Source organism: Piliocolobus tephrosceles, chromosome 1 (assembly GCF_002776525.5).
Source record: "Piliocolobus tephrosceles isolate RC106 chromosome 1, ASM277652v3, whole genome shotgun sequence".
In the NCBI taxonomy this organism is placed as follows: Eukaryota; Metazoa; Chordata; class Mammalia; order Primates; family Cercopithecidae; genus Piliocolobus; species Piliocolobus tephrosceles.
In genome coordinates, this window is record NC_045434.1 from 84,995,805 (window position 1) to 85,021,673 (window position 25,869).

General features: G+C 55.6%; 1 protein-coding gene across 1 annotated transcript in view; it reads left to right on the forward strand.

Annotated features, from left to right (window-relative positions):
- OBSCN (obscurin, cytoskeletal calmodulin and titin-interacting RhoGEF) overlaps window positions 1-25,869 on the forward strand; it is a 174,429-nt gene continuing 148,560 nt past the window's right edge. The window contains exons 1-10 of the mRNA XM_031935294.1: window positions 1-3,352; window positions 6,973-7,978; window positions 8,648-9,058; window positions 9,350-9,610; window positions 9,967-10,275; window positions 10,740-11,006; window positions 11,600-11,881; window positions 12,191-12,466; window positions 14,423-14,698; window positions 19,766-20,041. Coding sequence (XP_031791154.1) covers window positions 6,991-7,978; window positions 8,648-9,058; window positions 9,350-9,610; window positions 9,967-10,275; window positions 10,740-11,006; window positions 11,600-11,881; window positions 12,191-12,466; window positions 14,423-14,698; window positions 19,766-20,041 — 3,346 coding nt within the window. The 5' untranslated portion in view covers window positions 1-3,352; window positions 6,973-6,990. The remainder of the gene's footprint in view (window positions 3,353-6,972; window positions 7,979-8,647; window positions 9,059-9,349; window positions 9,611-9,966; window positions 10,276-10,739; window positions 11,007-11,599; window positions 11,882-12,190; window positions 12,467-14,422; window positions 14,699-19,765; window positions 20,042-25,869) is intronic.

Here is a 25,869-nt window from a genome sequence, read left to right on the forward strand (position 1 = left end):
AGTATAAACAATTTTTGCTTGTCAATTATAACTCAATAAAGCTGGGGCAGGTAGGGGACGCGGCAGTATAATAAAAACCCCTCACCTATCTGCTTGCACAAATGTAAGCAGATTTCCATCTGGGCAGCTTTTTTCAAACTTGGCATTTGCATCCTCACAAGATTATTTAACCCCTTATGCTTAAAAAAAAACAAAACAAACAAAAAACAAAACTACAGACTTCATCAGTCTTTGTGCTAATGTCTTCTTGTTGAGGAAGGATCTCCTTCAGGGTGGGACAATGCGCTTAGCAGTCACATCTCTGTGACCACAAAGGCTGCTTCTCATTTATACCAGGAGAAATGTTGCCAGCACAACCGCTGTGTAGGCTTAAGCAAATTGTTTTCACCCTGTGAGCCTCAGGCCCCTCTTCTATAAGATGAAAAAACACCCTTGTTTGGGAGTATCTAATAAGATGCTGACATGAAAAGGCCTTATGAACACAAAAGTGTGGCACACCTGTGTGTTCTCTCAGTGCCGCTGGGAGTGTGCATTTGCTGAATGTGTGTCATCTACAAGCTGGTTAAGGATGGAAAATGCCTTCCTTCCTAACATTCAGAAGGGAATGAAAACCCTCTTTCCTCCTAGAATACAGAGGAGGAAAGAACTTCATCTTTACACCCAAGCCAAGACACCAGAGATTCTTGACATGTTCAGATATGACTTGGGGATCATAAAATGTTCAGGAAACCCTGTGGGACTGACTTAGTTTTTTTTGCCTATAATTCGTGGGCACCCGGGGTCCAGCCACCCCATCACCTAGGCCTCAGATGCAGGTCTGAGGCCTCCAGGCCCACCATCCCTCAGGCCTTGGGAGGTGGCTATGAGAACACCCCCTTCAGTTAAACTGCACCCAGGATGCCAGCCCACCCAGCTGTGAAAGCCCCTGGGAGGAGGGCTCATTGCGGGACATCTCTGTGGGAGCTGGCAACTCAAGGGACACAGTGACATTTGCTTTCCTCAGGAAATTGTGTGTGCTCCTTCTTCACCTGTACCCCTTTGAACAGACAGCAGCTCCATGAAAGTTCTCTTTGCAGTGGATTCCAGCCAGGAATAGGCAAGGTCCATGGCCAGCCACTGCGTCCCGTGGCCTTCCATGGTGTGAAGGACACCCTGGGCGCAGTGCCTCCAGAAGCTCTGTTGTGCAAATATCCCACTGTCTTCAACAAATACATTGCAGGGAAATAAGGAACAACAGGGGTCCTGTGAAGGAGGCAGAAAATCCAGCCTGATGGCTAGCAGTGGTGTTTGGAGATGCAGCGGAGCAGGCAGCAGTGAAGAGTGTCAGGAGGGCAGGCCGCTCCGGGAGGCTGTGGGGGCATCGCTTCTCCCAGGTCCAGGAGGACCTGCAGGGGGCTGGCCCGCACAGCCATCCTTTCTGCACCCCCCACTGCCCTGTCCAGGAGGGAGTGGGGCATGTATTGGAGCATACATGATGCACACACATTCTGCATGGCTGAGGCAGCTCAGGGCCAAGCTCCTGGTGGGAGAGTGGGCTCTCTTTCCAGCCTTTCCTTTCTTCCTGGTGCTGTGGTCTGAATGTGTGTCCTGAAGATTCACACGTTGAAATGCTCACCCCCAAGGTGACAGGATTAGAACGTGAGCTTTTGGAGGTGATCAGTCATGAGATAAGGCTGCATAATGGCATGACCGTTATTCCAGAGACCCTTGCCCTCTTTCCGATTGAGGACACATGAGAGATGTTGACCATTACCTGGAAGAGCTTGGGGTACCCTGTGAGGACACAGAGGCCTGGCACTGGATCAGGGATGGGGCGAAGCCTGGAGGCACAGAGCAGATTCCGAGCACCCCTGTCTTCCTCACCCTCACTCCTGCCACAGCCTGAGCTGTCCTCCTAGGCCCAGCTTCAGACCCTGGCTGGCCGGCCCCTTCTTTGGCTCCCTGGTGCTGGCAGCTGGGACCCTGTTGGCAGCACACCTCAGGATAGGTGCCCCCGGGTGCGGGGTGCAGGCTCCCTCCTCCCTCCATGGAGGCCCCTGTGGATAGAGCCTCAGCTCCTCCTCTGGACCTAGGCCCACCCTGGCACAGGGCTCCCACTGGGTGACCCTCTCTGGCTGCTCCTCCCCCAGTGGGGCCTGCCTAGTGCCTGGTCCACACTTCTTCCTGGCCAGGGCCGTGGGGACGGGGTCAGCCCCTCTTGGGTATGAAGCAGGGTGCCATCAGCATCTCTCCCCAGGGCTGGTCCCTCCCCCCGGGCAGGCTGAGTTCTCACAGGACACCCCGCTGTTCCCACGTAAGGATGACTCTGAGACCCAGCTGAGGCCTCCAGGAGGGCCCCTGGTGGGCAGCGGCCTGCCACAGGCCTGGGCCTGGCCAAGCAGGGTGCACCAGGCTCCTGCCCCCATCCTTCAACTGCTGGCCCTCAGGTGGGTGCTGGGTCCTTCTAGGGGGTGGTCCTGCGTCCCCTCTGGGGGCAGTACTGGGGCTGCCTCAAGATCCATCCTGGGCTCCCCTTGGGATGGTCCCTTGTCTCCCTCAGAGCCTTCCTGGGTCCCCCAGGCTCCTTCCTGCCCCATACTCCAGGATGCTGGTTTGAGGTGAGGGGAGCAGACCAGCTACGGCCCCTGGCCAGCATTACTGCTGAGGACACAGGGTCCCCCCATCCCTGGCTGTGGTCCCCAGCCTGCATCACTGCTAAGGACAAGGGTACCCCTGTCCCTGGCTGTGGCCCCCAGCCCGCATCACTGCTGATGACACAGGCAACCCTGGCCTCCATCCCTGCTGAGGACACAGGGTCTCCCCGTCCCTGGCTGTGGCTCCTGGCCCACATCACTGCTGAGGACACAGGTGTTCCCAGTCCCTGGCCGTGGCCCCCGGCCTCCATCACTGCTGAGGACACAGGTGTCTGTTCCCTGTCCCTGGCCGTTGCCCCCCGGCTGGCATCACTGCTGAGGACACAGGGTCCTGCATCCCTGGCTGTGACCCCTGGCCTCCATCATTGCTGAGGACACAGGCCCCCCTCCCTGGCTGTGGCCCCGAGCATCTGCCCTTTGCCTCCCACAGGGCCAAGGGTAAAACTGAATCCGGGACGGTGACTCCCGGGTTATTTTGGAGCTGGGCTGGGCCAGCCTGGCCGGCACAGGGGGTGGGGTGGGGGCGGGCCCAGCCTTCTCCAACTGACAGTGTCTGCCTGTCCTTTTGTCCCCGACCAGTTGGAGGAGCGGCTGGAGTGTGGGCTGCTGGTAGGCAGCCTGCTGGTCCTGGGCCCTCGGAGGGAGGTGAGACCCGGCAGCCCCCGCCTCCCAGCCAGCACCCCCGGCCTGTGTGCTGCCCAGAGCCCCCACAGGGAAAGGTGAGGAGACAGAGCCGGGCAGGGTGGGGGCCGTTCTGTGCCCTGGAGGGTGGCTCCACTAAAGGTCACGTCTGGGGAGTGGGGAAGCCTTTGGGGTCTGGCCATAGTGCAGCTCCCTGTGGCTGGGCTGGGGTTCCAGCCTCTGCTCCCTCAGCCTCGGAGCTGGGCCCTTCACATAGGGATGGAGCCACTAAACTGGTCTGGGGCTGCGGGATAGCTGGGGCAGTGCCCTACACCCACCGTGCCCTCTACCCCGGAGTTGACCCTCGCTCAGAGAGCGGCCTGGGGGTCCGGCTGGCCCTGCCCCCAGCACTGCTGAGATAGATGCCCGCTGACAGCTGGGGCTATTTTGGGCCTGTTGGCTCAGCAGAGGGGACAGCCAGAGGGGCGCTGACACCTGACTCCAGGAAAGAATTTCCCCGGAGAGCTTGAAGCCTCCAGTGGGGTCTGAGGTGAGGCACAGCCCTGGGACACTGCCCTTGGAACTTCATGCTGGAAGGGCGCAGGAGCACAGGCTGCCCAGGTTGCCTGTTTGTGTAGGGGTGGGGAGGGCCGGCAAGGTGGCGCCCTGGGAGCTGCCTCCCACTCTGGATTCTTCCTGATGATGGTTCCGGGGCCCCTGGAGGACCAGAGTGGCAAAGTTCTGCAACAGTCAGGGTGGAGGGGCTGCTGAGGGGTGGGCAGCTGTGGACAGGGCCTGTCACCAGGTACATGGTTGTGGGGGGGGTGGGGGGGGTGGGGAGGGTCCCACAGGGTTGGAGTGACGCCTCTGAGGGGTTGAGGAGCCCAAGTGTGGTCCATGGTGGGTAAAAGGCTTTCCTGGGAGGCTGAGGTCTGCCCCTCCTGGGGAAGCTCGTGGGGTGCCCAGACCCAAAACGTGGCAGAGAAAGAAGACAGCCTCTGCAGATGTCTCAGTGCCTGATGGATTTCCTGGGAGCCCCAGGGGTGGCCGTGATGGCCCCCTTCCTGCTCGGCCTGTTTCCTCATCTGTGATACGGGTTGTCAGGGAGGAGGATGGCTCCTGAATCCTCAAGTGTCCTTGCTTGGTGAGCCCCTCTCTGGCCCCAGGCCTGCTGACTGGCAGGGACGCCTCCTGATGGGGCTGCCACGAGCCCCCCAGACCCTGCAGTCGGCCTCCTGGGTCTGCACCAGGTGACAGAATGCAGGCCCCAGGGCCATGGTGCCGTCCCTGGCAGCTGATGAAGACCTCAGAGTCTACCCGCTCTTCCCAGGCCAAGGTCAGCCTGTGCCCCTCTGTCCCTTTAGCATGGGCAGTAACGGGAGCTCCCTGACCTGTCCCAGTCCTCTAGGCCCAGAGAGGTTACCCACACATGCTGCCTCATCTGTTGTTCCACTGTGACCCTGGCAGGGCCAGCTGGGGCTCTGGGTGTGGCAGAGGTTGGGGGAGAGAACACCCCGTTCTGCTTTTGGGGAACCCACAGACCTGCTATATGATTTTTTTTTTTTTTTTTTTTTTTTTTTTTTTTTTTAAAGAGACTGGGCCTTGCTTTTTTGCCTAGGCTGGAGTGCAGTGGCATAATCATAGCTCACTGCAGCTTTGACCTCCTGGGCTCAAGCCATCCTCCTGCCTCAGCCTCTTGAGTAGGTGGGACAGCAGGCACCTGACATCACATTGAGTTAACTTTTTAAAAAATTGTTTTTGTAGAGATGGGGTCTCACATTTTGCCCAGGCTGGCCTGGAACTCCTGGGCTCAAGGGATCCTCCCACCTCTGCCTCCCACAGTGCTGGGATTACATGTGCTTGCCACTACACCTGGCCTGACTATGACTTTGGAGAGTGCTGGGGACAGTCCAGAGCTCGTGGGCCCTGGAGAGTTGATGTCAAAGTAACCCTTTGAGTCCTAGGAGGAAACCCATAGAGGCAAATTCCCAGAAAGGGTGAAACTCGGACCCCAGTCCCTGCTGTGGGCGGGCCCCTGCCCAGGTCCTCCCCAGCCCCAGAGCCCTGCTGTGGGTGGGGAGGCTGGGCTGCAGCAGAGGTGCTGACTGCACAGTGAGTCAGCAGACTGGTACCCGCTGCCCGCAGTCCAGCCCTGCTCCAGCCTCAGACTGCCCAAGGGGATTAAGGGAGATTAACTACCTGAATCGCAGGACCAGGAGGAGGGCCCAGGAGAGTCACCCTGGCTCAGCCCACAGTGGGCAGCCCAGGCCCAGAAGCTGGTGGCTCTGGCCTGAGGGAGAGTGCAGGCAAGGTGCCCTGGCAGGGGCCTCTCCACCATGAGGTGGTTGTGCCTGCCAGGGCTGGAGGGAGTCAAGGCACCCCGGGCCAGCCCAGTGTCAGCGGGGCCCACTCACACCTGCTGTTCCTACGGAAGAGCTGCACAGGCAGGGTAGTGTCACCCCACACCATCTGTATGGGGGGATCTGTACTGGGGTGGCTGGCCTCCGGGCTTGGCCTGGGGTGGTCAGAGGACAGCGTCACCCGGGGCCTTTGGCACTGAGGTGCCCCGGAGGACCCAGGTGTCCACCCTCAACCCTGCATCATGTCCAGCTGGCCAGTGTGGCTGAGAACTGTGGGGTGACCAAGTTGGGCCCAGCTGACCCAGCCCAGCTGGTCTCAGCCTGGAGGTCTCCAGCTCTTCCAGGGGGATATTACTGGCCTTACCAACTCCAGACTCTGGGGTCCCCCAGCTATGCTCCCCAGCCAGCTATCTGCTGCCCTTGCATCCCAATCTGACCCTGGGGCTCAGTGGAGGGGCCTGGGAGCAAGCAGCTAAGTGGTTTCCAGTCCTTCTGGCTCATGGATGAGCATGCCCCTGGGGAGGAGGGAGGTGTGTGACCCTGCAGAAGAGGTGAGGACCCTCTGCAGCAAGGGCAGCTGCAGGCGGGACTGGCCTCTCAGTGCAACCTGGAGGGGCTGCTGAAGGAGAGCTGCCCTAGGGGGGGGGGGGGCGGGGGGAAGAAGAGGAGGGAGTAAGGGCGTTGCCCAGGGCAGAGGATGCAGCTCACCTAGAAGAGGCTCAGAGGGGAGCCTGCCAGGGTGGAGAACCGGTGACTTCGTTGTGTGATAGGCAGAGGAGATGGGCATGAGACTGGTGTCCATGGTGGGCCTCTTGCATCCGGGCCTGCCGGGGCTCAGCGAGCCTCCCCTTCTTGGTGTGGGGGACACACAGGCCAGCTGAAGTTTTAGGCCCCAGAGGCAGCAGTGTGTAGGACAGGACACCCCCCACACCAGGCAGGTCTGCGTGCCTCAGGGAGGTGCTGCAAAGCTTGTAGGCTGGGAGCAACTGAAAATAGCGGGCACCGCGAGGGAGGGCGACGGAGGGGGCCCTGCCTGGTTGCTGGGGCGTGTAGGTTTAGGACATGTGCTCCAGTAACTGTAGCTGGGACAGTGGGTCCCTGTAGGTAGGGAGAGGGAAGGAGATGTTCTCAGCGGCTAGAAGAGCCGTTTGCAGGTGAGGGTACCAAACCCCAAATGCCCAGAAAGTGGCAAGTCGGCACTCCTGGGCCACGATGCGAAGGGGGGGGGGGGGTGGGGGGGGGGGGGGGGTTGGAAATAGGATGTATAGAGGTGTTGAACTGGGTTCCCCAGGCAGCACGGTGGGGTGCACCCCGGCGTCATTCCAGTCCCCACTAAGGGCATCCCCACCTCCTCGCAGGTCCCCGCCGCCACCCTCATGGATCAGCCACAGTTCAGCGGGGCGCCCCGCTTCCTCACCCGGCCCAAGGCCTTCGTGGTGTCGGTGGGCAAGGATGCCACCCTTAGCTGCCAGATCGTGGGGAATCCCACGCCACAGGTGAGCTGGGAGAAGGACCAGCAGCCGGTGGCGGCGGGCGCGCGCTTCCGTCTGGCCCAGGACGGCGACCTCTACCGCCTCACTATCCTGGACCTGGCGCTGGGCGACAGTGGGCAATACCTGTGCCGCGCGCGCAATGCCATAGGCGAGGCCTTCGCCGCTGTGGGCCTGCAGGTGGACGCGGAGGCCGCCTGCGCCGAGCAGGCGCCGCACTTCCTGCTGCGGCCCACGTCCATCCGCGTGCGCGAGGGCTCAGAGGCCACCTTCCGCTGCCGCGTGGGTGGCTCCCCGAAGCCGGCAGTGAGCTGGTCCAAGGACGGGCGGCGCCTGGGTGAGCCTGACGGCCCCCGCGTGCGCGTGGAGGAGCTCGGTGAGGCGAGTGCGCTGCGCATTCGGGCGGCGCGGCCGCGCGACGGCGGCACTTATGAGGTCCGCGCCGAGAACCCGCTGGGCGCCGCCAGCGCCGCTGCCGCGCTCGTGGTGGACTCGGACGCCGCGGACACTGCCAGCCCTCCCGGGACCTCCACTGCCGCGCTCTTGGCGCACCTGCAGCGGCGGCGCGAGGCCATGCGCGCCGAGGGCGCCCCGGCCTCACCGCCCAGCACAGGCACGCGCACCTGCACTGTGACCGAAGGCAAGCACGCGCGCCTCAGCTGCTACGTGACCGGCGAGCCCAAGCCCGAGACGGTGTGGAAGAAGGACGGCCAGCTGGTGACCGAGGGCCGGCGCCACGTGGTGTACGAGGACGCGCAGGAGAACTTCGTGCTCAAGATCCTCTTCTGCAAGCAGTCGGACCGCGGCCTCTACACCTGCACGGCGTCCAACCTCGTGGGCCAGACCTACAGCTCCGTGCTGGTCGTAGTGCGCGGTGAGCTCCTGGATGCGGGGCTCGCGGGCCCAGGCTCCTCCCCAACCCCTGCACCTGAGTCGTTTCGCCCTTGCGGGTGTAGTTTCCCACCCGCGTCTGTCTGGTCGTGGAATCCAGGGTTGCAGGTGTCCGTTCCTGGTGCGCAAGATGCGGGCGACGCCCCATGACCTGCCTTAAAGACCGGCAACCCGCTTTCCCAACCCAGTTCCCTGCCCGCCCCGCCCCCTCCGCGTGCCATCCCACCCCACCCCACCCCACCATTGGCCCACAGACGGGGGGAGAGGCGTGAGGGGGGCGGGGCCGCAGGGGATCCCACCTCCTCAGCCCTGCTGTCTCCCTCGCGCTGCTCCCTCTCCAACCTCCACCACTCTGCCTTTTGCTTTTCTACTCCCCGCCCCGCAACTTCCCGACTCTCCCCTGCGCCCTTCCCAACCTGTGGCCCCTCTGCCTCCTGCTAGCTCCTCTCCCCACCCCACTCCTCTACCCTGCACTCTCCTCTTTCCAGCCTCCCAGCCCCTCTGCTCCTGTTCCCTACTCCTTCCCACACCCTCACCTCTGCATCCTTCAGTCTCCTTCCCCGCCCACAATCCCCCAATTTCCCCCCTCCCAACCCGCCTTCGTCCTGCACTCTCCGGCCCCGCCCCTCTCACCAGTCTCCTCTCCTGGCAGAGCCCGCGGTTCCCTTCAAAAAGCGGCTGCAAGATCTGGAGGTGCGGGAGAAGGAGTCGGCCACGTTCCTGTGCGAGGTGCCCCAGCCGTCCACTGAGGCCGCGTGGTTCAAGGAAGAGACGCGGTTGTGGGCGAGCGCCAAGTACGGCATCGAGGAGGAGGGCACCGAGCGCCGCCTAACCGTGCGCAATGTCTCGGCCGACGACGACGCTGTGTACATCTGCGAGACGCAGGAGGGCAGCCGCACGGTGGCGGAGCTCGCAGTCCAAGGCAGGCGGGGCCGGGCACGGGGGCAGCTTCGGGGAGGTAGCGAGGGCAAGGAAGCACCGAAGAGGGAGGCGGGGGGAGCCAGGCCGGACGGGCTGGGCGGGCACGGGGACGGGCAGGGTGTGGACGGGCTGGGCTTGCGAGGTACGAGTTGGGACAGGGACAGGCAGGGGCGGGAATGGGGCGGGAAGGGCAGGTAAGGTGGGGGCGGAGGAGCAAGCTGGGGCGGGGCACGGGGTGGGGATTAGGGGGAATGGGAGATGTAGTGGGCAGGGGTCTTGCAGGACCGAGCTGGAACTTGAGGCGGCGGGACAGGAAAGGGGTTGAGCGGAGGAGTGAATTGGAGGCAGCCGGGAGACGGGGGCGAGCGGAGGAGCGAGTCTGGAGCGGAGGGTGCAGGGGCTGGTCTGACCGGCTGGGCTCCCTCCACCCCAGGAAACCTCCTCCGAAAGCTCCCTCGGAAGACGGCGGTGCGCGTGGGCGACACGGCCATGTTTTGCGTGGAGCTGGCGGTCCCGGTGGGCCCCGTCCGCTGGGTGCGGAACCAGGAGGAGTTGGTGACCGGGGGCCGCGTAGCCATCTCCGCAGAGGGCACGCGCCACACACTGACCATCTCCCAGTGCTGCCTGGAGGATGTGGGCCAGGTGGTCTTTATGGCTGGCGACTGCCGGACGTCCACCCAGTTCTGCGTGTCGGGTGAGGGCCTGAGGGTGCTCCCAGGATGGCGTTGCTTCCCTGCTGTCTCCCTGGTCCCAGTCCCCTGCCCTCCATTAGCTCAGTTCTGTGGGCTTCAGCCTGCTGCTGCACAGAGGGCCGCCGGGGCAAGACCATAATCCTGGCCCTCCAAGGTTAGGCTCCCTGAGCCTCTGCAGTCTTTCAGCTGCAGCCAGAGAAGTGGCTGCAGGTCTAGGGATGGAGGTTGTGGTTGGTGGTCTAGGTTCCCAGAGCAGCCCCAAGAGAGCTGGGGATCCTGTGATACCCCTCCAGGTGATTCCAGACCCAGGGCTAGGAAGAGGCTCCCAGTAGGTGACCTCTGCCCACCTTCCACACAGGCCCCAGGAAGCCTCCCCTGCAGCCCCCTGTGGATCCTGTGATGAAGGCCAAGACAGAGAGTTCCGTGATCCTCAGCTGGTCCCCACCACCCCATGGGGAGCGCCCTGTCACCATTGACGGCTACCTGGTAGAGAAGAAGAAACTTGGCACCTACACGTGGATCAGGTGCCACGATGCTGAATGGGTGGCTACACCTGAGCTGACCGTGGCTGATGTGGCTGAGGAGGGGGACTTCCAGTTCCGAGTGTCAGCTCTCAACAGCTTTGGTCAGAGTCCCTACCTGGAGTTCCCGGGGACTGTCCACCTGGGTAAGTGGGGCCTTCCTGTTAACAACCTACGGGACTGCTCACCTGCCCTGGGATGCCCCAGGTCCAGCCTCAGGGGAGGTCAGAGTGGCCTCATGAAGATCTTCTGTGGGGAGGGGGGCTGCCAAGGCCTTGCCCTGATGCAGTTTCCATGGTGGGAAGGAGAGGTGACCCCACGACAGGGCCCCCGGGAGCCTGCCTGTCTCCAGCAGACCCAAGGGACAGGGCTCCAGGGCTGCCCCACTCTGGTGAGGCTTATGGGATGCTAGAGGGGTCTCGGGGTGCTGTACCTTGTCCTTGTTCCTTCATGAGCCTGACTTGTGCTATGGTCGCTCTGTGTGCTGGCCGGGCTTCCTGGAGGAGGGACATTTGGGTCCAGGCTCTGTAGGCAGAGGAGGGGAAGGCAGAGACCCCCTCAGCACTCCCTACTCCTCTTTGGCCCCTTTCTGATGCTGCCCGCCCCACAGCTCCCCAGCTGGCCGTGAGGACACCGCTGAAGGCAGTGCGGGCAGTGGAGGGTGGCGAGGTCACTTTCTCCGTGGACCTTACGGTGGCCTCAGCGGGTGAGTGGTTCCTGGATGGGCAGGCCCTGAAGGCCAGCAGTGTGTTTGAGATCCACTGTGATCGCACGTGGCACATGCTTACCATCCGGGAGGTGCCTGCCAGCCTGCACGGGGCGCAGCTGAAGTTCGTGGCCAATGGCATTGAGAGCAGCATCCGGATGGAGGTCCAGGGTAGGTGCAGGGTCCCAGCCTGGGACCCTGAGCCTCATTTCTCCAGGGTGGGCTGGGTCAGGGCTCCAGGTAGGGCTGCTACAGGTCTGAGGGCCCCAGGACACCCTTTCAGCCTGCAGGTCACCGGGATGAAGCAGGCAGGGTGGTGGGCGTGCAAGGACTCACCCAGGCTGGCTGGTGGCACTGGTCCCTGGCGTCTGGGTGAGGGCCTGGGGCTGCAGGGATCCTGTTGGGCAGAGCCTCATGTCTGTCTCTCTCCTTCCCTCCTTTCCCACTTCTCACTCCTCTCTCTTGTTCATCTTTTCCCTTCTGTTTCTTTCCTGCTTCTCTCTGTCTCTGCTGTCCCATGCCTGGCTGTTCCACCTCCGTCTCCCCTGCTTCTCTGGTATATTTGTGACCTCTGGTCTGCCATTTTCTCCCCTGCCTGCCTCTCCCTCCCTATCCTCCCGTGCTGTTCTCCTGGGTCCCTCCCTTTATCTCTTTCTCTGCCCCATGTCTGTCTCTCCTTGTCTCCCCTTCCGTCCATTCCCCTCTGTCCACCTTTTTGTGCCCCTCCATCCATTCCCTTCTGGCCACGTATACCCGGTCCCCAGCGGCACCAGGGCTGACTCTCCACAAGCCGCCAGCCACAGCTGCCCGGGAGGTGCTGGCTCGGCTGCATGAGGAGGCGCAGCTGCTGGCTGAGCTGTCAGATCAGGCTGCGGCTGTGACGTGGCTGAAGGATGGTCGCATGCTGCCCCCAGGCCCCAAGTATGAGGTGCAGGCATCGGCCGGGAGGCGGGTGCTCCTTGTGCGAGATGTGGCCCGGGAAGATGCAGGCCTCTATGAGTGCGTCAGCTGCGGGGGCCGCATTGCCTACCAGCTGTCCGTGCAAGGTGGGGGCAGCTGGCAGCCTCTGCGGGGTTCTCTGACTTTGTGGGGAGGGTGAGGGACAGGGCAGTGGGGGCAAGCCCAGCTTGGTAGGAGAAGGGACTCTGTAACTGGGTGGTTGCTCTGGTGGGCACAAGTCCCAAGGTTAGAGTCAGCAGCCCGAGCTGGTTGCTTGCCCAGCAGGGTCCCTCTGGCCTGGTGAGCCTGGGTGTCCTGTGTGGTCCCAGAAGCCGGAGCAGCTCCAGCTTGTGAGCACTGTGGCCGAGTTTGTGCTCAGGGCCTCTGCAGTCCCTGACCCGCCCTGTGTCCTGCAGGCCTCCCGTGCTTTCTGCACAAGGACATGGCAGGCAGCTGTGTGGATGCCCTGGCTGGGGGCCCGGTGCAGTTTGAGTGTGAGACTTCCGAAGCCCATGTCCACGTGCACTGGTACAAGGATGGCATGGAGCTGGGCCGCTCCGGTGAGCGCTTCTTGCAGGAGGATGTGGGGACGCGGCACCGGCTGGTGGCAGCCACAGTCACCAGGCAGGATGAGGGCACCTACTCCTGCCGTGTGGGCGAGGACTCTGTGGACTTCCGGCTCCGCGTCTCTGGTGAGCACACTGTGTGTGCATGCGTCCCAGCCCATGCGGGGTGGGGAGCAGGTCTGGCTGCCTCCAGCACAGCAGGATTGATCTTCCTGACCCTTCTTTTCTCCAGCAAATGGTTCAGGGTGTCAACTGAAAAAAAAATCAAGGTTTTAAAAGAATTAGTTTTATTCAGAAGGCTCGAGAATTGTGGCCCAAGAGAGTCTTTCAAACTTTCTATTAAGTTGCTCCGAAGCAGAGTTTTGCAGGTCATACATAGGTGTGGAAGGCTCTGCAGCTGCTCGGAAGGTACCTTTAGAGCCAGAGCTCCTCACAGCTTGGGTGCACCTGGTTACAGATGACAGAGGCACAGTCGTGAATACTGCCAGATGTTATCTCACATGCAGGGAGAAGAAGGGGCCCACACCATTGAACTTACCTTTCCTAAAATTGCCATACTTCAGGCAAGAGACATGGGAACCTGCGCTCTGTCCCCCAGGGCTGTGCTCACTAACTGGGCCAGGATTGGTGAATCCTGCTGGCAGACCAGGATGAGCAAACATAGCTTCTTATGTTTGCTGCCTTGTCCCAGAGGACATTTGCTTCTCTGTTTGGGAAAAGAAATGACATGAAAAACTGATGTTTACATGGGTAAAGAATCTAAATGTAGAAAATAAGAAAAGATAACATGAAGGAAATTGTGGAAAGTGGACATGGACTTGGATTTTTTAGGCTTTAGGAGAATCTTTTCCATCTGCACCTGGGCCTCTGTCTTCTGTTGTGTTTCATCGTTGCTGCTGGGGCTCACTCACAGCTCTGCGGACGCTTTTGTGTATTGTGTGTTTGTGGGCCAGGCTTAGGGCTGGGCACTTCATTTAAAATGTGTTTTTATCTTATTTTGTATTTTATTTATTTTATTATTTTATATTTTTGAGACAGGGTCCGCCTAGGCTTGGGTTCAGTGGTGCCATCTCGGCTCACTAAAGCCTCAACTTCACAGACTCAAGCAATCCTCCCACCTCAGCCTCCCAAGTAGCTGGGACCACAGGCGCGCGCTATCAAGCCCAGCTAATTTGTGTATTTTTTGTAGAGATGAGGTCTTGCTATGTTGCCCAGGCTTGTCTCAAGCAATCCTCTTGGCTCAGCCTCCCAAAGTGCTTGGGCCAAAAATGTTTCTAAAGCCCTTCTCTTCGTTTTTAAGATGAGGGGACTGAGGCTGAGCGGAGCCACAGATGGGAGTGTCTTTGACAGGTTAAGATTTGAATGTAGGTGGCTCTGAGCCCTGGCTCTTTCTGGAAGCCTCCTGGGCCCAGAGATGTTGGCTGGGAGGCTGAAGGAGGAACACAGAGGACTTCTCAGGGAGCATGGCTGTGGGAACTCCGTGGGCCGGGTCCCGCTCACATATGCCACAACAGGGAGGGCCCAAAGGCCAGGCTCTGGAAAACTATCCTGCTGGCTTCCAGGGGGAAGTATGTGGGCATTTAATATGTAAAAGTTTAAAAATCATGCCAGCCCAGCCCTCTAACTTTCACAGTCCAATGGCCAATTCATTCACAATGCAGAACACACCCTGTGCCTGCTCTCTGTCGTTTGAGTAATCGGGAGCATCTGTGAAGCTGAACCTTCTCTCTGTCTTGGTCCACATGATGGCCTGTGTCCATAGGCGGTGGACCTCCAGGATGGGCGGGAGTTTAGGGGAGAGAGAGACAGCATGCTGGGCCTGCGAAGGCCACTCAGGCCACAAGGCCCTATTGACAGCTTCTGCCCCGCCCTCCTGGAGCATGCTAGGGCCTTCACTGGGCAGGGGTTGGGCATCACAGCTGCCTGTGCATGGGAAGAGCTACGCCTGAGCACACGGACCACGGAGGAGCCTGTGGCAGGACTGTGCATGCCTGGGGTACAGAATCTGATAACCAAGAAGCAGGCCCTGCAAACCTCACTTAGAAGGGCCTCTGACCCCACCTTCCCCCTTATCCATCCCAGAGCCCAAGGCGGTGTTTGCCAAGGAGCAGCCGGCTCGCAGGGAGGTTCAGGCCGAGGCGGGGGCCAGCGCCACGCTGAGCTGTGAGGTGGCCCAGGACCAGACGGAGGTGACATGGTACAAGGACGGGAAGAAGCTGAGCTCCAGCTCGAAAGTGCACGTGGAGGCCGTGGGCTGTACGCGGAGGCTGGTGGTGCAGCAGGCGGGCCAGGCAGACGCTGGGGAGTACAGCTGTGAGGCGAGGGGACAGAGGGTCTCTTTCTGCTTGGATGTTGCAGGTGGGTCCCTAGTGGCACGGTCAGCGCCTGTCCAGGTGGTGGAGTGTGTGCTGCACTGGCACTCAGCACCTCTGCCCCTCTCTGCATCTCCTGTTCCTGGCCTGTAAGGGAAGGCTGTGCTGCCTGCAGCAGTTCTGTTAGAAAATCCAGCATTCTTGTGCACACCCACAGAGCACCATGCTCACTAGGCAGGATCCCTTGTATGTTTATTCAGAAGCCTGTTTTCTGCTCCTGGTTGAGACCTTTCGCAGACCGGTGGCTTTTGTCTTTGTTCTGAGGGAGCTGCAGTTGTGCCTTTTGTTTAGGGCGCTGCAGTCTCAGCTGACCATGGAGTCTCCTCTCCCGTGGGGACCCTTGGTGTGTCCCCTCTGCTCCCAGACTCAGCATGTGGGGACGGCATTCCTTGTCTTCCCCTCCTGGCCGCACTGCTGCCTGCAGCTTCTGCCTCTAGAGTAGAAGGAACCAGGAAGGTGCCGGAAGCTCACGCTTGACTGGAGTTGCCTTAAGATGACCTTGTGTGGGCCCCACCAGGGCTTTACAGTGAGCCCCCCTGGTGGGTTCATCGGCAGCCCCATCACCTGTCCCTGAGGGTCCACATGCATGTGCCCTGCTGAGGTCATGCTTTCCTTGGGGCCACCTCATTCTCTTCCTCTGCTTCCTAAAACACCAGACATCATCTTCTTCCTGCAGAGGATGCTGGAACCTCTGGGCAGTCCTGTCGCTCCTGCACACCCCTTCTTCTGCCTTGGCTCAGCCCGATCCTGGCCGAGGAAATCCTCTGCATCTGTCGCTTGTGTGATTCGGGGAGGCCTCTGGCCGCTCCCACCTTAGTATTTAGGCTTTTCGGTGGGAAGCAGAATGCCCCGGTGGTTGGCGACCAGCTCTGGGACAGCTTTGGCGCCATTCCCAACGGGCTAAATGAACCCACCCCTTCCCATCTCAAGCTACACACGTGGCTTTGCTGAGTTTGGGATTGGGAAAGATGGTGGTGGCTCTCAGGAGCGTAGTGCCCTGGTGCCTATAGGTGCTCCGTGTGTCCCCTGGAGGTGCTGGTCTTGGTTGTAGGGGGAGCAGCCCTCTCCTCTGAGTGCTCCGTGGGTGGGGGATGGGACCCTCAGCACGTCCTTATCCAGTGAGGTCCTTTCCCAAGACCCTCCTCCGTAGCTGCCATACTGCTGTGGCTGCTACCCTGTGTACAGGGAGAGGGTCAAATCAGCAAAACTGGTTGTTTTTTTTTTTGGTAATTTTTTGTTGGTTTTTTTCTTTTTGCTGATTTCTTTCAAGATTTGTCTCTCCTCCTGACTTCCTATGTTGGAGTATCATATCTACTTTGTCTTGGTCCCTGAGTTAAAATTTCCAGTGTAATATCTGATTGCACATATAAAGTTGTCTTTGTTATCATGAAATTAAGGAAGCTCTGGTGCCAACAGTTTTTTTGTTTTGTTTTGTTTTGAGACGGAGTCTCATTGTGTCACCCAGGCTGGAGTGCAGTGATGTGATCTTGGCTCACTGCAGCCTCAACCTTTTGGGTTCAAGTGATCCTCCTGACTTGGCCTCCTGAGTTGCTGGAACCACAGGCATGTGCCACCACATGTGGTTATTTTTTAAGCAATTTTTTGTAGAGATGGAGTCTTGCTGTGTTGCCCAGGCTGATCTTGAACTCCTGGCCTCAAGCAGTCCCCCTGCCTTGACCTCCCAAAGTGCTGGAATTACAGGTGTGAGCCACTGCACGTGACCAACAATTCTTTTTTCTTTTTGAAGTGGAGTCTCGCTCTGTCGCCCAGGCTGGAATGCAGTGGCGTAGTCTCAGCTTACTGCAACCTCCACCTTCCAAGTTCAAGCGATTCTCCTGCCTCAGCATCCCGAGTAGCTGGGATTACAGGCGCCCGCCACCACCCCCAGCTAATTTTTTTATTTTTTATTTTTAGTAGAGACAAGGGTTTTGCCATGTTTACTAGGCTGGTCTTGAACTCTTGACCTCAAATGATCTACCTGCCTCGGCCTCCCAACCTGCTGGGATTACAGGCGTAAGCTACTGCGCCTGGCCCAACAAGTTTTTAATAATGACATTTGAGATGTAATCGATGCACAGATTTTAAGTGTATCATTTGAGGGATTTTGGAAAATGTAGATACCGTGCATCACCATGTCCGCATCAAGGTACTGACCATCTCTGTCCTGCTAGAAAATTCCCTCATGCAGTCTACCCTCCACCTTGCCCCAGGCAACTGCTGTCCTGATTCTCTCCCCATAGGTCAGTTGTGCCTTTTCTTTCTTTCTTTCCTTTCCTTTTCTTTTCTTTTTTTTTTTTTTTTTTTTTGAGATGGAGTCTCACTTTGTCTCCCAGGCTGGAGTGCAATGGCACGATCCCAGCTCACTGCAAGCTCTGCCTCCCTGGTTCATGCCATTCTCCTGCCTCAGCCTCCCGAGTAGCTGGGACGACAGGTGCCTGCCACCATGCCTGGCTAATTTTTTTGTATTTTTAGTACAGACAGGGTTTCACTGTGTTAGCCAGGATGGTCTCGATCTCCTGACCTCGTAATCCACCCACCTTGGCCTCCCAAAGTGCTGGGATTACAGGCGTGAGCCACCGCGCCTGGCCCAGTTGTGTCTTTTCTAGAACATCATTGAAATGTTCAGAAACCCACCCTCTACAAAATGACTTGAAATGGGACATCAAATGTATAAGGAACTTTGAAAAAAGGGATTGCCCAGGGACCAAAAAATAAGAGGGAACTGTAGGATGGGTGCAGTGGCTCACATTTGTAGTCCCAACACTTTGGTGGGCCAAGGAGGGAGGATCACTTGAGACAGAAATTTCAAGACTAGCCTGGGCAACATAGTGAGACCCTGCCTTTACAAAACATAAAAAAAGTAGAATAATAATAATAATAATAATAAACAAAAGAATGACTGGGTGAAGTTGGGGTCTGTGTGTACTTTGCAGTACCATAGAGCAGTCAAAACGAGCATAGGGCTGCGCATTGCAGCTGAAGAAGGGCGATCGATGCACACGGCATTGTGCTGGAAAAGCAGGTTACAAAGCACAGCTTGACGTTCTGTGTTTAGTGGTTAACAACACGCAGTGGCAGCAACACGTGGCAGCTGCGGTTTGTCTCCTGCCTGGAATGTCCGGAGATGCTCTTCTTAGAGTGCCACACCTCTCACCTGTGTGAATCCTTGGTCATTCTATTCCAGACAGCAGGAAGTCGATGTGCAGAGGTGAAGTCACTTTGTCCAAGGTCACACCATGGGTAAACGGTTGACTCTGAGGGGCTGGGAACTAGTGGTGATGGCGTTCTTCTTTCTTTCTTTCTTTTTTTTTTTTTTTGAGACGGAGTCTCGCTCTGTCACCCAGGCTGGAATGCAGTGGCCGGATCTCAGCTCACTGCAAGCTCCACCTCCCGGGTTCACGCCATTCTCCTGCCTCAGCCTCCTGAGTAGCTGGGACTACAGGCGCCCGCCACCTCGCCCGGCTAGGTTTTTTGTATTTTTTAGTAGAGACGGGGTTTCACCGTGTTAGCCAGGATGGTCTCGATCTCCTGACCTCGTGATCCGCCTGTCTCGGCCTCCCAAAGTGCTGGGATTACAGGCTTGAGCCACTGCGCCCGGCCGGCGTTCTTCTTTCTTTACCAGGTGGGGAGTGTGTGGGTGTTCATTGTATTGAAGTTTTCTTTATTTTCTGCATATTCTTTCTTACCCACTGATCACCAGCATGTACATATTGTTTAGAAATAGGAAGGCAGAACTCGGGGGAAAATGAAAGGACTTTAAATTGGAGTTTCTGCAGAGCTAGGTACGGTGTGGGGCCAGGTGGAGGGGTAGGGTGTGGTGTTTTGGTGTGTTTTAGCTTATTTTTATTTATTTATTTTTTTGTGGTACTCTAGTTTTTAATACTATTTTGTCTGCATGTGTATTTGTAGCTAGTTAATGGGCACAGATAGCGCCTAAAAAGAAAACTGTTCTGTCTGATTTCATATATTCAAAGTTCGAAGACAGGTTCTACTATTAGGAATGAGAATGGTGGTTGCTTTTGTAGGGGAGGCAACTGGGAGCTGTGTGGGTGTGAAGTGTGGGTTACATAGGTGCACACATCTGTCAGAACTCACAGAATTGTGCACCAGATCTGTGCATATCACTATGGTACATGTTATCCTAGTTAAGAGGTAGCATAAGGGATTTTCGTTTTTAGAGACAGGATTTTGTTCTGTTGCCCAGGCTGGAGTACAGTGGTGCAGTCAGGGCTTACTGCAGCTTTGACCTCCCAGGCTCAAGCAATCCTCCCACCTCTGCCTCGTGAGGAGCTGGGTACTTGCATACCACTGTGCTCAGCTAATTTTTTAATTTTTTGTAGACGCAGGGTCTCACTATGTTGTCCTGGCTGGTCTTGAACTCCTGAGCTCAAGCGATCCATCCAGCTTGCCCTCCCGAAGTGCTAGGATTATAGGCATGAGCCACTGTGCCCGGCCTCATAAGCAATTTTTCAATGTATGAGTTTCCTCTCTGTGTTGAGGGAAACCCCAGATAGATACAGAGCAGCTCTGGCTTTAGTGCAAACCAGGGGAGAAGTGGCCGGGGGATGATCTGTTTGGGTCATGGTTTTGTGGAAGAGAGGTTCCCACATGTCCTGTGATTTTCAGCGTGAACCCAAGAGGGTGTCTGTGTTTGCTATTTCTCCAGGCTTTCTGGGTTCTCAGGCAGAGTTTTCGTAAGTGCCGAGGGCATGATGTGGGTGTTTCACACAGTACCACCAGCTTTTCCTTTCAAAGGGGAACTCTGCCAGGGTGGTGCTTTTTTCTAAGGCATTACGGAATGTTTGGACTCCAGAGTATCTGCTACATGTTGCTGATGGGCCTTGGGAAATTCTTCCCCATGCTGATGCTTGAAGCTTCCAATATGTGTTCTCTCTTGCTCAAACCCTCCGGCTGGCGGTTAGTGAGGCCACTGTTCATGGGCCACAGACAGCCCATCATCAGTGGGCTCCAGCCTGAGCAGCCTCTGCATCTGAAACTTCAGTTTCTGTGTGCTGGAGTCTCTGACTGTGCATCCTTCTGTGTCCATCCCCAGAGCCCAAGGTGGTGTTTGCCAAGGAGCAGCTGGCACACAGGAAGCTGCAGGCAGAGGCAGGAGCCAGTGCCACACTGAGCTGCAAGGTGGCCCAGGCCCAGGCAGAAGTGACGTGGTACAAGGACGGGAAGAAGCTGAACTCCAGCTCGAAAGTGCGCATGGAGGCCACAGGCTGCACGCGAAAGCTGGTTGTGCAGCAGGCAGGCCAGGCGGATGCCGGGGAGTACATCTGCGAGGCTGGGGGCCAGAGGCTGTCCTTCCATCTGGACGTCAAAGGTCAGTTGATCGAGCAGACATTTGAGCATCTCATGGGAGCAGGCCTGGGGGCAGTGTTTCAGCATAGGCTGGGACAGTGCTTGGCGGCCTCCTAAGGGCCTGTTTCAGCTAGTTATCTGCTGCTGAATAACAGATCACTCCAAACTTAGAGGCCTGAAAGAATGATCAGTTTACCTCTCACCATTTTACAGGTTGAGAATTTGGTCAGGGCTCAGCAGGGGTGGCTCATCTGTGCTTCATGTGGTGTTGGCTGGGGCTGGGGGATCTGACTGGCCTCATTGGTGCACCTGACCGAGGTCCAAGCTGGGATGGCTCCAGTGGATGGCGGATGGCCAGGATGATAGGCCTGTCTCTTCCTTTGGTGTCAGCTGGCCTCACTCCCATACCTGCAACCTGATTCTTTCCTCCGTGGTCACTTTCTTTTTGGGCTTCTTTCCATGGTGACTGGATTCTTCTCCTAGGGAATGGTAGAAACTATGAGGCTTGTTAACCTGGGTTCTCAGGACTCCCAGAGTGTTACTTTCCCCCATGTTCTGTTGCTCAAAGCTAAGCATAAGGCCAGCCTAGTCTGCAGGAACTTGGGTGTAGGGAGGTAGACCCTACTGTCAGTGGGGGAGTGGCATGTCCTGTTGTAGAACATTGTGCACCCAGGGCATCTTGACTCATCACAACCTTTTTAACAGTTTATCACAAGGACATGGGCTCTGTTTAATTCTCTGCCATCCTGAACATGTTATCTTTTTCTTTCAAATGCTTGCCTCATGGTCACAAGGTGGCTTCCATAGCTCCAGCCATCATGTTCAAGATGGGAAGATGTAGAAAGGGTGTGTATTAGTTTTTTTGTTTTCTGCTTATTTTTTTTTAACTGCTTTGCAACAAATTACCACCAACTTAATGGCTTGAAACAATGCTCACTGAGTAGCTCACAGTTCTGTAAGTCAGAAGTACAGGCATGGTGCGCCTGGGTTCTCTGTTCAGGGTCTCAGAAGCTGAAGTCAGGTGCCTGCTGATTAGTTCTCTTGGTTCCTGTTTCTAGCTTACCCAAGTTGTTGGCAGAATTCAATTCCTTGCAATTGTGGGTCTGTGAGCCCATGGGTCTGAGGCCCTATTTCTTGGCTGGCTGTCAGCCAGGGAGCTGCTGTCATATCCTAGGGGCCTCTTCATTCTTTGTCATGTGGCCTTCGTCATCAGGCCAGTAATGGATAATCTCCCTTGTGTCATGTCACTCTCAGATTTCAAATCTCTTTTGCCAGGGAAGAAACCTCTCCCATTTATGGCCTCACCTGATTAGGTCCAGCCCACCCAAGATCATCTTCCTTTCGAGGAACTTAAAGTCAACTGATTTGAGGCCCCATTCCATCTGCAGGTTTCCTTCACAGCAGCACCTAGATTTAGTGTTTGGACATTCTTAGAATTCTGCCTCCCTCATTGTGGATGTTTCTGGCTGTCTCTTCTGTTTGGAAAACAAAAACTTTTCTTGGAGTAGGGAGTACATCAACCCCCATGCCTCCCTGACTTGGTGGGGTCTTGCAGCCATGCTCAGCTCCAGGTAACCTGGAGAATGTGCCCCTGGCCTTACAGCCTTGGCAGGGGGACGTGGAGGAGGAGGAGGTGGACCTATGGTGGGAGAAGCTAGCCTGGGACTGGCCCCGCTGCTCATACCCCATAGCCTGGGTTTCCACCTCTTTCTGAGGCAGGCTGGCAGTGGGATCGGCATGTGTGTGGGGTCAGACTGCCACTTGTGTCTCATTCCTGTCTGTCTGCTGAGTGACCTTGGGCGAGTTGTTGATGTTGTTTCATCCCCAAATTCACATCCACCTGGAACCTCAGAATGGGGCCTTATTTGGAAACAGAGTCTTTGCAGATATAATTAAGTGAGGCACCTTGTGATGAGGTCATAGACTAGGCTGGGCCCTGAGTCCAGTGGCAGTGTCCTTAGACAGACAGAGGCACATACAGAGGAGGCAACCATGAGAGACGGAGGCTGACACTGGAGTGATGAGGCCACAAGCCCAGAGATGCCAGGAGCCGCTAGGAGCTGGGAGAGGCAGGGTGGGTCCTCCCCTAGAGCCTCCTGAGGGAGCATAGCCCTGGTACACCTTGATCTCAAACTTCTGGCCTCCAGAACTGTAAGAGGATGATTTTCTGTCATTCTGAGCCATTTATCTTGTGGTGAGCTCTTATGGCAGCCCCCATAAACTCAGACAGTTGGCCTCTCTGTGCCTCAGTTTCCTCATCTATAGCATGGAAGTCATGATTGTGGCATCTGGGGACTGTGTCTGTGCAGTGCACTGTGAGTTATAGCTGCTGGGATTGGATTTTGGGTGATAAATAGGTCAAGGAAGGAGGGCACGGCCAGCCTGGTGGTGTAGACACTGGCTAGCCTTCACCCCAGAGGGCCATGGTGCGGGGTGGGAGGGGATGGAGGTGTGCCAGGCTGCAGGAGCTCAGAGGCACTAGCTGCCAGCAGAGTGGGCACCAGGGTCTCTGGAAAGGTCTCAGTGGCAGTGGCTCATCCAGCCTGTTTCCCTGTCTGTAAAATGCGGATCCCAAGTGCACCTGGCTCTGAGGGCAGGAGAGGGGATTAACATGAGATGGTGCTTGTCAGGGGCTACACTAATTGCTTTATCCTGTCTTCCTGCTGCTGTTTTTACCCCTGGGGTGACGCATGACTCAGACACTAGGGGGCCCAGGCTTGCACATCTGAGGGCTCTGTCATGTTTGTGCACCAGGTAGAGAAGCAGACAATGTCTGCAGCATGGGCCAGGGGTCCTGTGTGGCCACACAGAGGAATGCTGATGTTCAGCAAGTGCCTCGGTCCATGAGGGCTGCTAGAGCAGAGCACCATAGCCTGGGTAGCTCAGAATCCACAGAAGTGTGAAGCGTGCTGCTTGCAGAAGTCCAAGAGTAAGGTGCCAGCAGATTCCGTGTCTGGGGAGGCCACTTCCTGGTTCGTAGACGGTGCCTTCTCACTGAGTCTTCACAGTGGAAAGGACGAGGGAGCTTTTGGAGTCTCTTTTATAAGGGCATTCATCTCATTCATGACGCAACTGCCTCCTAAAGGCTCCTCCTTCTAACACCATGACCTTGGGGATAAGGATTTCAATGTGGGAATTTTGGGGGCCACAGACATTCCAACCATAGCAGTGAGAATGTGGGTGCTAGGTTTTGTGTCGCTCTCAGGGTTTTACCCCAAAGGCAGGACTGGCAGGCTAGCGTGTTCTCTGCGTAAATGCTTTTGTTAAATTGACTTCTTAATATATTGTATCATGCCCATCTGCTATTCTTGGAATATCGTGTCCCCTCCACAGTTCATGTTGAAACTTAGTCCCCTGAGCAACAGTATTAAGAGGGGGTCTTTGGGAGGTGATTAGGCATCGAAGGCTCCACCCTCGTGAATGGATGAGTACCCTTAGATTATAAAAGGGCGAGTTCACCACTTCCATCCCATCTCCCATGTGAGACACAGCAATAATGCGCTGTCTTGGAAGCAGAGAGCAGCCCTCACCAGGCAGCTGAACTTGCCGGCACCTTTTCATTTGTTTGGTTTTTGAGACAGGGTCCTGCTGTGTCACCCAGACTGGAGTGCAGTGGTGTGACCATGACTCACTGCAGCCTCGACCGCCCGGGCTCAAGCAATCCTCCCACCTCAGCCACCTGAGTAACTGGAACTATAGGCACGTGCCACCATACCTGGCTAATTTTCTCAATTTTTTGTTTGTAGAGATGGGGTCTTGCTATGTTGCCCAGGCTTATCTCAAACTTCTGGGCTCAAGCAATCCTCACAGCTCAGCTTCCCAAAGTGCTGGGATTATAGGAATGAACCACTGCACCAGACCTGATTGATTTTTTAAAGTATGTAATTCACGTAACATAAAATTCACCCTTTTATAGTGTACGATTTGGTGGTTTCTAGGTTGCACAAACACACCACAGTCTAATTCCAGAATATTTTCATCAACCCTAAAAGAAACTCTATGCCCCTTTGTAGTCACTCCCCATTCCCCTTCCCTTCAGCACTTAGCAACCACTAACGTGCTTTCTGTCTCCCTGGATTTGCCTGTTCTGGGCATTTCATTTAAACAGAATCATATAATATGTGGCCTTTTATGTCTGTCTTTTTTCACTGGGCATGATGTTTTCAAGGCTTATCATGTTGTAACATGTATCAGTACTTCCTTTTCATAGCTGAGTCACATTCCATTGTATGAACAAATCACATTTTGTTTATCTATGCATCAGTGGACAGGCATTTGAATTGTTCCCACTCTGGCAACTGTACATTATACTGCTATAAACATTTGTATGCAGGCTTTTGTGTGAATGCATGTTGTCAGTTCTCTTGAGTAGATACCTAAAGAGTAGGGTTGCCAGGTCATATGGTAATATTATTTATCCTAGTAAGGAACTGTCAGACTGTTTTCTAGAGTGGCTGCACCATTTTACATTCTTCAATGAGCAATGTATGAAGGTTCCAGTTTCTCTACATCCTCACCAACTCTTCTTGTTTTCTATTTATTTATTTATATTTTATTTATTCTTTTTTTAAGAGTCAGGATCTCACTGTATTGCCCAAGCTGGAATGCAGTGGTGTGATCATGGTTCACTGCAGCATTGAACTCCTGGGATCAAGCAATCCTCCCATCTTAGCCTCCTGAGGAGCTGGGACTACAGGTGGGCACCACCACACCCAGCTAATTTTTGTATTTTTGGTGGAGATGGGGTTTTGCCATATTGGCCAGGCTGGTCTTGAACTCCTCACCTCAAGTGATCCACCCACCTCAGCCTCCCAAAGTGCTGGGATTACAGGCGTGAGCCACAATGCCCAGCCATGATGCTAGACCTTTTTTTCTGATAAATGACTTGCAAATATTTTCTTTCATTCATTTTTTCGATTATGTCTTTTGCTGCATGAAGCTTTTTAATTTTGATAAAGTTTAGGCTGGACATAGTGATGTGCGCCTGTAATCCCACCTACTTGGGAGGCTGAGGTGGGAGGATTGCTTGAACCCAGGAGATTGAAGCTGCAGTGAGCTATGATTGCACCACTTTACTCCAGCCTGGGCAACAGAGTGAGACCCTGTCTAAAAAAGAAATGTTTTCTTAATAAAGCTTAATTTGTCCTCTTTTGTTGCTTGTGTGTTAGGTGTCATTCCTAAGAAACCATTGCCCAATCCAAGGTCATGAGATAGACACCTCTGTTTTCTTCTAAGATTTTAGTAGTTTTAGCTCTTACATTTAGGACTTTGATCTATTTTAAGTTAATTTTTGAATATGATGTGAAATAGTGGTCCACCTTCATCATTTGCATGTGGAAATCCAGTTGTTCTAGCATCATTTGTTGAAGACATTTTTCTCCATTGAATTTTCTTGGCACCCTTGACCGTAAATGTAAAGGGTTTATTTCAGGATTCTCAATTCTATTCCATTGATTTCTAAGTTTATCCTTATGTCAATACCACAGTCTTGATCACCATATCTTTGCAGTAAGTTTTGAAATTAGAAAGTGTGAATTTTCCAACTTTGTGTTTTTTCAAGATTGTTTTGGTTATTCAAGGTCTACTACATTTCCATATGAATTTTAGAATCAGCTTTTCAAATTTTGGAAAAGAGATAGGTGGGATTTTGATAGGGTTTGCATTGAATGTGTAGATCAATTTGGGGAGTATTGCCATTTCTTGTAATCCATGAGTATGGGATACATTTCTGTTTATCTGGGTCTTTTAAGATTTCTTTCAATGGTGTTTTCTAATTGTCAACATATAAAGTTTACAGTTCCTTTTGTAAATTTATTGCTAAGTAGTTAATATTTTGGATGCTACTCTCCT